Raw genomic sequence first — 13452 nt, 5'->3', positions numbered from 1 at the left:
TATCATCCATTTAGGTCCACTAATTACAGACTATGACAGGCAGATTAACCACGAGTCAGTGCTCTCTCCTGCTGGTATTACTCCAGTTTCCTTCTGATGTCTGCAGCACTGACTGACTGACACACACGAAATAACACCAGTCTCTAAGCTGAAGCAATTATTCCTTGAAGTCCTTACCGATTGAGGACAACAGCTGTATAACGCCTCTCCACAAAGATGATTCCACACAGGATATTTGTGAATGGAGAGGGAAAGTTAGCTTCAGGCCTCTCTTTGGCTTCCACCTCTTCATCCTCATCTTCATCCTCAGAGTCGCTCCAGGACACATAGTTGTCCTGGTTGCGGTTGTTGTACCACTCCACACTTTCAAACTGCTGCCGCTCAAACGGCTTGTATTCGTGCAGGATCTCAAGCAGCCGTAGGACCTTTGGCGTGACAAACTTGAGGTCCAGGCAGGCGGGGGAGAAATGCTCCTCACAGAGAGCGTGCACTTTGCGCAGAATAGTGTCCGTGAAGAGTAGAAATTTGCGGCTGAGTTCCTCCTGCTCGTGTTTGATGTACTTCTGTAGCTCGCGCACCATGATGCCTGCTGCCTTATCTGCACACCAGGGCCCCAGCACCTGCAGTACGGCCCGGCAGTCATTGAGGACCTGGACGGGAAGGGCACAGTATAAACAACAAGTTCACAGAGTAGGCTGTTCTACAGCTCACCTTTCTACTTGTAATTTTAGAATCTTTTCTGGGGACATTTTTCCATCATCATGGCTGGATAGCCACCAGTAAAAATCTCCCAAATAAGCATGGCAAATTACAAAATCTTCTCAGGTATACCCAGTATACCACATTATGACTGTTTCAGCAACCTCCCTTATATTGATAATAAAATTATTATTCCTTATCCAGGGATGATGACCATTATTCTCTCACTGATGAATTCAAAAATACTGGCAGTTGTACCCTTCAGCCTTCTAGTATGGTATCAATTTTGGCATGGTGACGACAATACCACAACATTTTATGGCTGAGAGGTAAAAAGTGCGGCGAAGAATCCACTAATGGTGCTGAAATCATAATAGCTGCTGACTGCATCGGCCCGATGAGTAGTTACATTTCTCGGGAGGCGCACATCCACCTATGTCTTAGATTTAGTGCTGAAGAATAATTCAGGCATTACATCGATGGTTAACGCTCAGGGATCAGAAAATGCATAAAGCAACAGCCTGATGAGTCCAACACATGGGTGTACAGTAAGGTTGGGCATGGACGTATATATCGACTATCACCGACAGGCTGAGGCTTTCACCCATCGTTTTTACAAGAGCAATTTATTTATTTATTTATTTGCCCATGAGTAAGTTTTCTAATAATGTTGGTTGAAGCTAAGAGAAGCAGTCAACGAAAAAAATAATGACACTATTTTAACAGCATCCTCTTCTAGCTGCAAACAAATGCAGCAATTCATTTACTCAAACTCATAACAGTAAAAAAGAAAGGCAGTAGCCTACGTTCAGAAAAAAATTAAAAACATTTTATTTAAATTAAGAAAAAACCCACAATGGTGAGGAGGGAAACAAAGAGAAACTGCCTTCTTTTTTCCACTATAACCGTGTTTACAGGCCGTTCCAGTGTTTGTCTGACTTACACACTCGACCAAACAACAAATACAAAATTAAACCAAAAGTTAAAAATAAATTTAAAAAAAGTTAAAAAAAAAAAAAAAAAAAAACGCCAACGTAATGTACAGTCTTCTGTGCAAGTTGGTGCATCTCAATTAAATAAATAAATGAATATTCCAAAAACTATATTAATCCTGAAAGAAAGAAGAAAAGAAGGTAAAATATTCCCTCCAAACAAAACAAATTCTGAATGCGCAAATCAGTCTGTGTACGATTACATTGGTCACCCATCAAAAACTGACCTGCGTGACTATCGCTGGTTATTGGACTGATGGTTGTTGGTTGGAAAATTTTGACATATCGCCCAACCTTCGTGTACAAATATACAAAACCTGCAAAAACGATGCTGGTCTTTTCTGCGGTTAGTGAGAGGCACAGAAACCACCTCCAGAGTATGATGAAGTAAATAACCGTAGGATAAATAAAACTGAGATGAAGAAACACTAAATTTTAAAAGGCAGAAAACCTTTGGAACTCTGACCTGTTTGGAGATGAATGTGGGATCACGGTCCTCCTTGACCACAGATATGTTGCAGTCATTCAGGAAGTGAAGAGCTTCATTGAGTTCAGCCTGCAAACGGGAGGAGAGGCCACTCTTGTCCACGTAGGAACCGCAGTCCAACACCACTTCTCTTGGCTGAGAGGCGTATCTAAAACAAGACCCTGTATTGTGAGCATTTCACTGCCACCATTACTGGTTTTCAGTCTAGTTTCACATGTGTCACATACAATGGTGTGAAAAAGTGTTTGCCCTCTTCCTGATTTCCTATATTTTGGTACGTTTGTCACATTTAAATGTTTCACATCATCAAACAATTTTAAATATTAAAACAAACACAAGTAAACACAAAATTTAGTTTCTAAATTAAGCTGTTTACCATTAAAGGAGAAAAAAAATCCAAACTTACATGGCCCTGTGTGAAAAACTGAATGCCCCCTAAACCTAATAACTGGTTGGGCCACCGTTAGGAGCAACAAATGCAATCAAGCATTTGCCATTGGAGGAATTTTGACCCACTCATGTTTGCAGAATTGTTGTAATTTAGCCATATTGGAGGGTTTTTGAGGGCAATGCGTCCCAAACGGATTCATGTCAAGACTTTGACCTGGCCACTCCAAAGTCTACATTTTGTTCTTCTTAAGCCATTCGGAGGTGGACTTGCTGGAGTGCTTTGGATCATTGTCCTGCTGCAGAACCCAAGTGCTTGAGGTCACAAACAGATGATTGGACATTCTCCTTCAAGGTGTTTTGGTAGACAGCAGGTTCCACTTACCAAGTCTTCCAGGTCGTGAGGCAGCAAAACACCCGTTCCTATTTAGCGCTTTTCTACTCTGAGCACACGTGTACATTCACACCAGCAGTTTTTTCTGTGCTGTTCCTAACTGCTTTCTGTCTAAGTGGTTTTTAAGCAGCTCACTGAGCATTTGTCAACAAGCAATCTGTATGAACCATTTCAGTCTGCTTTTAGACCAAATCACTCCACAGAAACAGCTTTAGTCAAAGTGGTAAATGATCTGCTGGTAAATGCAGACAATGATCGCACTTCAGTTTTATTACTGCTGGATCCAAGTGCTGCGTTTGACACTGTGGATCACTGCATTTTATTGGATAGGCTTGAACATTTTATTGGAATTACAGGAAATGTTTTATCATGGCTGAGATCTTACCTGCTTGGGAGGTCTCAGACTGTTAGTTTCAAAAATGATCTCTCTGAGACCTGTGCAGTGAGGCATGGGGTCCCTCAGGGGTCCGTACTTGGACCATTGCTGTTTTCTATGTACCTGCTGCCTCTTGGTGTTCTTTTACATTCTTTTAATGTAACCTTTCATTGTTACGCTGATGACCTGCAGCTTTATGTTCCTTTAACCATTGGAAATTGTGCTGAAGTCTCTAAACTAGAATGCTGTTTATCTGCAATTAAGGGCTGGTTATTGGATAATTTCTTGCTCCTAAATACTGATAAGACAGAGTTGATGGTCATTGGGCCACACAAATTTCAGCACTTGTCCCAAAATTTCATCTTGAAAATTGATGACAGTGTCATAAATTGCAGGAACAAGGTAAAAACTTGGGCGTGTGGTTCGACATGGTGCTCTCCTTCGAATCTCATGTAAAAGAGATAACAAAGACCGCCTTTTATCATTTGAGGAACATTGCCAGAATCAGACAAGTTTTGTCAAGCGACACTGCGGAGGTTCTTGTCCATGCATTTGTGTCTTCCCGCATTGATTATTGCAATGCTCTTCTTTCTGGCCTACCAAAGAAAAGTTTTAGAGGTCTACAGATGGTGCAAAATGCAGCTGCTCGCATTTTAACAAGAACTGGAAATTTGAGTACATTACCCCGGTTCTGAGATCTCTGCATTGGCTACCTTGTCAGGTTCGAGCAGATTTTAAGGTCCTGCTGCTCACCTACAAGGCTTTAAACGGATTGGCACCTTCATACCTCTCCGACCTTTTAGACCTTTATGTTCCATCTCGTGCTCTACGATCTCAGGACTCTGGCCTTCTAAAAGTTCCTAGAGCCAGAAAAAAGACAATTGGAGAGCTTTTTCTTTTCGTGCCCCGTTTCTGTGGAACAACCTCCCTCAAGATATTCAGCAGGCATGCTCTGTGGAGGTTTTTAAAACTAAGTTGAAGACACATTTGTTCACCTTATCCTACATGTCTTAATTATATGGCTTTTAGTTTTTAAATTTTTATTGTTTTTAACTTGTATTGTGTCTCTTACCTGTATTGCTATGTATCACTTTTATTTCATTTATCCCTTTAGTTGTACAGCACTTTATTTGAAAGCGCTTTATAAATAAAGTTATTACTATTATTACTATTATTATTATTAACAACAACAACATTCACACGCATTCCGATGCATCCATCGGAGGGCAAACATGGGGTTAGTATCTTGCCCAAGGATATTTGGCATGCAGACTGAAATCGAACCACCTACCACCCGGATAGTAGGTGACCTGCTCTACCACCTGAGCTACAGCCACCCCACAAAGCTACAGGGGTTCAGATATTGACTCAGGTGGTGACTCCAGGGTGTCTGGAGTCATGAACACTGACCTTAACTGAGCCAAATGAGGCCTGCAGTCCTTTGGTTGTTGCTGTGGGGTCTTTTGTGACCTCTTGGATGAGTCTTTGCTGCATTCTTGTAATTTTAGTCGGTTCACCACTGTTCCATGTTTTCATTACTTGTGATGGGGTCCCACAGCTTTAGAAATGGCTTTTACAACCTTTTCCAGACAGAGATCTCAATTACTTTGTTTCTCATTTGTTCTGATGAAATATTGGATCACGGCATGATGTCTGGCTTTTGAGGATCTTTTAGTCTACTCCACTTTGTCAGGCAGGTCTAATTTAAGTGATTTGTTGATTGAGAACAGGTGTGGCAGTAATTAGGCCTGACTGTGGCTAGAGAAATTGAACTCTGCTTTCCAAAGATGTGATACACCACAGTTAATTTACATTATAATGAAGGAGTGGGGGTTTGAATTTTTCCCCCCTTAATAAACATCTTCATTTAGAAACTGCATTTTGTGTTTACTTGTGTTATCTTTGTGTCTACTATTTAAATATCGGGAAGGGCGCAAACACTTTCTCACACTATTATAAATAGGGATGGGAATTGATAAGAAATTAGCGATTCCAAATCCATTGTCGATATCGCTTATCGATTAGATTCCTTATCGATTCCCATTGGCTTCACAGAGTCAGCATCATCTCTACGCAGCATATCAATGACAATATATTCATGCAAATTAATTACATGCTGTGTGGTCAAATTTTCCATCTTTGTTGTGATCAGTGTTGGAGTCATTATTGAAAAAGTAAAAAAGGTATTACACAGAACACTTAAAAGTAATGCAGTACATTACTTAATTACACCCTAATGAGTACATATGTGATTTTTCTCTTAGTATTTCAGTTTAGACACAAAACAAAGATGAAAACCAGCACAAAGACACTTCAAAGTGATGGTCACAGTGATTCTACTGTGGAAACACGAACTGGTAGAAACGGAGGCTGCAGCCTGACTGCTCATTAGTTTGTTACCTGTTGAAGTTCAGCAGCAGCTGGCTTCACCAAAATAAAAATAAAAATAAAAGTAACATCTATATTCAGGTTATAGACCACTCCACTATTTTCCTCCTCTCACATGTGAACTGAAATCAGCTGATTGTAGTGAGAGCTCAAGAACCGATAGGCACTAACAATTCCAAGCAACTGGACAACTGGGAACCAGTTCTTGTAGAGAACCCGATTCCCATCCCTAATTAGAACCCTAGCCCTATTTTTTGTTTTAAAAACAAAACACAAACAAACAAACAACAAAAAACAGACACACAGTAGCAGCAGTAGGGGTGGGTTTTTATAATCGATTCATCGATTAAAATAGATTCTGTCTTGGATAATGTGAAAATCGATTCATTAAAATCCTGAATCGATTTTTTAATATAAATTTATTTTGCCCGAAACGGCAGAATCTCAGGTGAAACCTCACAAATTTTCAACAACCACCAAACAGCTAAAACGGTAAATGAGAGCAGGAACACGACTTCTGCACAAAGACGTAAACACAAAGCGCGGACCCGCGGATCAGAATCAGTGAGATGTCGCCTTTCTCACCCGACAGCACGGACACGGACACGGTCGGGGCTGAAAGCCGACAGCTCGCTGATTCTGATGTTTCGGCGGGTCCGCGCTTTGTTTTCACGCCCTTTTACGCTGATTCTAAAGCTGTAAGTTTTATCTCTCTCCAAACAATATTGACTGAACCAGCAGCAAAAGAAGATCCAAACTATGCTTCACATAAACATCGTCATGAATTCCTTCTTACTTTTGCTGTTTTGCTTCCACCACGATAAAATCACACTTCATGCACAGCCCTCTCTCTGTACTTCAAGAACAGTTTCCCGTCTAAAAATCTGTTTTCTGCATTATTCGCTTGCTTGTTACGCACAAGTCTACTGTTGTTTACAGGCTGTCGGCCGCTGCTTTTTTTCCCCTTTTACTTACTTCCGAAAAGAAAACCTAATTTCTGCCGTTCAATACTGAACAAATTTAAACTTTTTAAAATTATGCAACATGCAATACGCTTAGCTGTGTCTCTAATAAAACCGCTGTAATGTCAGAGGTAACGTTCATATGTTGATTAATGGTTTTCTTTCGTTTTTGATGTACTGCAGAATATTTTTATAAAATCCAGGCCAGGAAAATCACCTTCATGTTTTTCTGTGTTTTATCTTCAGCTACTTTGACACAAAGACATCTGCTGTGATGCTCACACCTTTGATAAAGTCTTGCGTGTGTCAGCTTCCTTTTAATAGATACAAAAATATGTAAATGTACTGATCTGAATTATAATATTTCTGACTCAAAATTTCCCAGATTCAAATCGAATTGAATCGGTATCGAATCGATTCTAGAAATCAGTGACAAAACCCAGTCCTACACAGCAGTATAAACCTGCAAGTGGCTAGTCGAAGCAAATTTTTGCTGAACCTCATGCTCACCCCAGCGCCTGCTATGTGAGCGCCTTAAGCCGAGGAAAGTGTCAAATGCACGCAGTTATAAGGCTTACCTGTCCAGGACCACAAGATCAGTAGCAGTCTCAGCATTGCTCTTAAGGATTCTTTCCAGATTCTGAATCTTCTGCTCCAGTTCTGATGGGTCACACTTTCCATTCAGAATGGAAGCCGTGAGACCAAGGATACGAGGAGTGCAGGAGCAGCCCTCAAACAGCTGCACACACAGAGGACAACCAGGTCACCCACAATGATTTTGCATGATTCTCTGCCACTATTACAATAAACGTAATCCCATTTCCTTAAAGACTACAATCTCACCTTCATTATCTGACAGTAAGGGTGGTCTGTGATGGCCAGGTGGCAGTCATCAAACACCACCAAGTTGATTTTCGACAATGGTAAGATTTTATTCCTCAGAACATGAAGGAATATGTGGCAAGTCATGACCAGCACCTTACAGAAAGTGACAAGGACAATGGAATAGATTATTACCAACAGTGAGTACAGGATATCTAACTATCAGATATACATCTCTATTTTTCTCTCTCTCCTGCTCTCCTTCCTTGGATGTGTATTTGGTGCCATGTATGTAATGTAAATTGTCCACAGCCAAATCTGAACAGTCACCAAACAAAACAAAAACATCTGCAATCACCCTCGCACTCACGATCTAATGACACAATTATCACCCTGTCCCAAGCAGACCCCAGTGAAATCACAGACAAAGTACACTGGAGGATTTAGAGTCCCCCTGAAGCATGAAGGGAAACAGAGTGCTGGGCTTACCATGCCCAATAAGTCAGTGTTTAAAGGTATGAAAAAAGAAATGCAAGTACAGATATTATTTTTATTATGACAAAGTAATGGTGTTTCTGAGAAAAACACTGGCATCAGACAATATTTGCTTAACTGGATGCTGTTGGCTTATTATGTGAATGTGATGACATTCAGGAACAACAATGACCAAAGTTTAACTTCCATCTGTGTTTAAATGGGACCCAGTTTCATATTGTGTACATTCAAAGTGAGTACACTGAAAGAAGCTAAAACAATTAGTTTGTATAAATATGTTAAAAGGGTGAAAAAAAGATGAACAATCTGACATATTATTGTATCCAACCAGTATTGCCCTTCATACAGTTTGTTTTACTCTCCAAGTCTGTGTGTAAAGGAAGACAAACTTGTAAGAGCATCCCAGCATGCAACTAGCATCAGCTTAAGCACACCTGATTTTCTATTATCTGTCGACTCCACCGTTGGTCAGTCCATGCTAAGGTCTCCTCCAGATCTGTATACTCTCCCACACTGAGGTCAGAGTGAGTCCTGACTGCAGCTGCTTGCTGAACTACAGAAGCAGCTGTGGAGCACAGAGCAGAGATACAGAATGACACACAGACAAAAATCAAGCACAATGTCACACCAGCTGAATCCGAATAAACAACAAGTTCACAGACATTTCTGGCACAGGTACCTGTGTTCACTAGAAAAACAGTCCTCTTTGCATTTTCTTGGTAAGGTCCACGTATTTGGTGGGAGAGCTCTTTTGTTAGAAGTACTGCAATGAAGGTCTTCCCTGAGCCAGTATTCAAGCAGACGATGGTATTGCGTTCAAGAGCTGCTTCAAGAAGTTCAACCTGTGGAGGCAGTTTCACATTTAGAGACCGCAAGCCCATAGCAGAACTAGGGACACAGTGACAAAGCACAGTGCTTTTTAAAACTACTGGGGATCACTGATCACTAAGGCTGGGCAGTTCATCAAAAATGATTCAAAACCAACATCCAGAACACTCTGATTAGTGTGATCTAGCACTATTTATAACTTAAATTCTGTTAATACTTCTACCACTAAAATATACTAAGGTGTGTGATGGAATAATTGAACGTTCACATGTCATAGTCCTGAACCTTTTTTTCCTCTGCTTTTTGAGCCATAAGCAATCAGCAAGTATTACTCAGGAAAAGGACTCCAGCATTATGAGTTAGACTGATAACCAGTACATGGAACTGGTATACATATGTGGACACCCCCCACCACCCCCCAAAAGAAAACAAAAACAAAAAAAACACCTTGGTATAAAAACAGGGTGAAAGACATCTACTACAAAAGTAGTAGATGTCTTTTAAAATTAGAGTACTGGATTACTTATGACAATTACAGGTCAATATACACATCTCAAAATCCTGAGGAATGACTACACAAGCAAACTACGATATTGTACGCTTTCTTTATCATTAATGTCCCTATATAAGTGTGTTACTTTTTTGTTTTTTTTATTGTTTTAGGGTTGTTTTTTTTAAATAAGCCATCAAACTGCAAAGACTTACAGATAAAAAAAAAAGTCTATATGGCAAAATATGGCACATTCAAATGACAATTCTGAGTCCTCACTTTCCCTTGTTAATTACAAAACAAAGGTGTTAGTTTCATTGCTTTCCATTGACAGGTTTGTGCAATTAAGTGGCCGTTCGGTAACTTGTCCTAGTCCTGTGGCTGTACCTCTGCTAAGGTCACTGAATGCCTGCTTTGCCGCTTATGCTACTTGTTCAGTTTTTTTGCTACTGGTAGAAAGATGTATGATACTTGGAGCACACTTTCATAGGATTGTGCTTTGTACAACATCAGTGATGTCTGCCTCCATATCTTCAGAAGAGCTGAGCTTTGCTCCTGACAGCAAATGTGGTCGTTTGCCTTCCATGCTCATCCTGTGCTCCGGACATTGCTCAGAAGACCACAGAGTAAAGACTAAAGATAGAGTTGACTGCACTAGAGCCATAGGAGCCCTTCTTTTTTTTTTTTATTATTTCGTCTAATCAGTTAAAACAAACATAATAATAAGACACACAGGAAATCAGCAGTAATAAATGATCACTCAAATGCTCATGAATTGTAGCCTTCTTGCCTGATATTTTCTAGGTGTATAAATGTTATCATGAATAGCCTCCTGCTGCCATGGAAGACCAAAGAAAGGCCCCATGGGTGAGGTGGCAGGAGTAACAAGCTGTAGGCCAGCCATGCTTCAAACTGGTGGAGGTGAGGGGGCTAAGGCTCCTCCAGTCGTCCACTTTATCTCATTTCGTCATCCTCTTCTTTTCAACAGTTCACTGGCAGTGGACATGAAAAGATTTTGTTAGGGTGCTGCAAATGACAGACATAACATTAGGGTGTTTTAAGGTATAAACAAGTTAAATTTAAGACTTAAGAATGGCTAAGTATATGTTGGAAAATGCAAAAATAAATAAATACTTACTGATAACAGAGACACATGGGCTAGGCAGACAAATGTTAATCTGGGCTTCATGATAAAATATATCTTCAGCTCCTAATGCTTCCCCACATTTGGCTCAAAACAGACCTGAGAAATCAGAACATTGTTATGATCATGTATTTCAAACATAGCTCAGTCAATAAGATTCAAGTAATCTATAAATGAGAATCATTTATTCTGATCCATCAATCAACTACTTTTCAACACATCTTAAACCTGAAATCGTCACCAGACCACCTGACGCTTGCCTGAAGGCTGTTCAGCCCTGGCAGCTATAACCATTCCCAGCAGTCAGCTTGGTGCAGCAAGCATTTCTTGCTGTAAATGAAGCAGTTCACATTTGCTTGCAATTTAAAAGATTACAACCTGACACAACAGGCCTGAAGTGAGGTCTTTCACATACACAAATCTAGTAAGTGTTTGAAATTAAAGCAGACCACACTGGTAACGCAAATACTGGAAGCCTTAACATTTCATATACAAGATGTCAACATGCAGGTAGAAAAAAAAAAAAGGTTAAGAAAGAAAAAAAGGTTAAGAAAGAAAGAAAAAAAGGTTAAGAAAGAAAGAAAGAAAGAAAAAAAGGTTAAGAAAGAAAGAAAGAAAGAAAGAAAGAAAGAAAGAAAGAAAAGCTCAAATTCTGTAGCATTTATAAACCAAGTGTGGACCTCTGTGTGGCTTATCATGGGACAAAGTCCACCTCAAAAATGGCCACACAGATGTAAACACACAGGTGCATGGTGCTAACTGTTTGGATCACAAAATTGAGGAAGCTAATGTGTTAACCTGCTTACATCTACACAAAAATGAAAAATTAATAATAAAAATGTAAACAATATATCACTGGGTACCTGGAAACCGTATTGACTTTTTTTTACGTTCTGAAACCGACTGCAACTTGTGATGACTAAATGGTTGCCCAGAGTTTGAGTGTGGCACACTCACAACCACTCCTGATCGCAAGGCGATTGCACAGGTTGCCTGATAAGAGGCATTTTTTCTAAAGTAGACTGACAGCAGTCACTCGCAGAGAGAGATTGTTGAAGCAAATAATTGCTAAGTTATCAAAGGGAACAGACTGCCAACATGTTGTCATCAGTCTGAATGAGTCTTTGTCAATGACCAACGCCAGTGTCACAAATGATTTAGCAGACTGACTTTATCTTGTGGGAAGTTTTAGCAGCAGTTTAGGCGTGCTTGACAATCTCATTTTGCAGCCAAAAAACAGAATATAGTAAAAAATATAATTTGCCGTTGAAAAGGTGGTGGTAAATCACAAAACATCTTTTTCTTCTGATTATCCACTTCAGGGTTGCGGTGGACTGAAGCCTATCCCAGCTGCCTTAGGGCAAGAGGTGGCTGAACATGTCGCCAATCACAGCTATGGGCAATTTAGAATCACCAGTTAACCCAACCCCACTAACTGCAAGTCTTTGGATGGTGGGAGGAGAGCCAACGCAGACTCTGCACAGTAAGGCCAGATGGTGAATTTGAACCAGGACTCTTGTTGTGAGCCACAGTGCTAACCGCCATGCTGTCCCAGTTTCATCATTAGTTGATCAAATTGAAGTCCACTTCCCAGGTTCTATATTACGTTAAATTGTTACATTAAATCCAAGGCCGAACTCTGGCATTTCTCCACTTGTCAGCAAGTGGCAAAGAGCACAATGTGTGTTGGATGGCTAGTTAGCAGCTAAATGTCACATTTCCACCGAACACCTTCAGACAACCAGTCGAGCTGATGCACACGAACTCGACATTAAATTAGTTTGAGTAAACATTTGAATACTGGTGATTTAAAAACATGTACTAGAAGAAAACGAGAACTTTAAAGTCCCTGGCCTGAGAACTGCTATAAAAGTACAACGATAGCTACTGCTAAGTGTGCCATATTACAAAAAATAACTTATTTACGTAATGCTGCCTTACACTATGATGTAAAGAACCAAACGTCTCTAAGAACCCGTTAGCATTGTACAAAGCGTTGCCGATTGAGCAGAGACTTGTACAATTGCAATGAAAACCTTTTCACAGCGGCCAAAACAGTAAGTGAACGTAGCATGCCTAGCACACGATAAATGAAAGACTGGGCCTGTGTATTGCGGCGGTAAATGGCCTGGCTGTGTGTTTTTCCTCGCATTGTCCCTGAGCTACAGGCGAATCTGACCCATGGCTTCACTTGAAATTTACAGCGTTAAATGTAGTGCAACATCTGTACGGTTACTGCGGCCACCATGCACCATCATCATGTCAGCCAGCTAGCTAACAGCTAGCGAGGCCAAACACCACAGCAGTATTTTACAAAGAAGAAACAAGCAACTCGACTATAAACTCACCACTGGATGCTTTTCTGATTATCACCTCGATTAGCTTAAACTCATTCGTTGAATATTTTAAGTGCCATTTACTCTCGTCCCGATTTGGTAGCTACTCGTCCACGGGGGACCACTTCCTTTTACCTGGGCCTCTGCTACGACAAAACATTCACGTAAGCTACGCAACCGCTAGTCAAAGAGTGGCGCACCAGTCTACTAACACGAACCAGAATAGCAGTCCCCGTACCGAGCACGAAGTGTGGAGGTCCCCCTCCGACCATCTCAGACAGGAAACCACTAACGGATTTAACTAGACCAAAGCAACACTGAACACCTGTGACACTGAACCTGACGCTGCCCAGTTTACAGGTTATTAATATTTCATTCTGCTGTTGGATTAATCGTTACTACTATTTAGACTATAAATAAATTGTTCTCCCACTAGGAGCTCAGTCTGAGTGGAGTTTTTTTTCTCCTCCTCTTACCTCATGTAGTGTATTTTCGTTGTTTTTTTTCCTATCAGCCTACCTTCTGACATGTCTGCCCAATGTGATGTTTGTGTAAAGTTGGTCAGAAGGTTCCTTTGTGAGTGCGCATGCGCCATTAGCGTGCTGCCTGCTGTAACCCCTAATTTCCCTCGGGATGAATAAAGTATTCTGAT

At 40.6% G+C, this 13452-nt stretch overlaps 1 protein-coding gene across 8 annotated transcripts in view; it reads right to left on the bottom strand.

The window, feature by feature from the left end:
• The window catches only part of dicer1 (dicer 1, ribonuclease type III), a 32800-nt gene extending 19348 nt beyond the window's left edge, over positions 1 to 13452 (bottom strand). Inside the window, exons 1-10 of one of the 8 annotated variants that reach the window (XM_023152594.3) lie at positions 13019 to 13244; positions 12813 to 12946; positions 10459 to 10563; positions 10111 to 10312; positions 8682 to 8844; positions 8437 to 8567; positions 7529 to 7663; positions 7264 to 7424; positions 2158 to 2326; positions 178 to 650 (exon numbers count right to left, since the gene is read on the bottom strand). In XM_023152594.3, the coding sequence (XP_023008362.2) occupies positions 178 to 650; positions 2158 to 2326; positions 7264 to 7424; positions 7529 to 7663; positions 8437 to 8567; positions 8682 to 8844; positions 10111 to 10224 (1346 nt within the window). In that variant the 5' untranslated portion in view covers positions 10225 to 10312; positions 10459 to 10563; positions 12813 to 12946; positions 13019 to 13244. Of the gene's footprint in view, positions 1 to 177; positions 651 to 2157; positions 2327 to 7263; positions 7425 to 7528; positions 7664 to 8436; positions 8568 to 8681; positions 8845 to 10110; positions 10313 to 10458; positions 10564 to 12812; positions 12947 to 13018; positions 13246 to 13276 lie in introns of those variants that run through there. The other 7 variants (XM_012922728.5, XM_012922727.5, XM_012922730.5 and 4 more) reach the window with 7 other exon arrangements.

This window comes from Maylandia zebra, linkage group LG19 (assembly GCF_041146795.1).
Source record: "Maylandia zebra isolate NMK-2024a linkage group LG19, Mzebra_GT3a, whole genome shotgun sequence".
Classification (NCBI taxonomy): domain Eukaryota; kingdom Metazoa; phylum Chordata; class Actinopteri; order Cichliformes; family Cichlidae; genus Maylandia; species Maylandia zebra.
The sequence above is the reverse complement of the archived record's forward strand: the minus strand, read 5'-3'. Positions and strand labels throughout refer to the sequence as shown.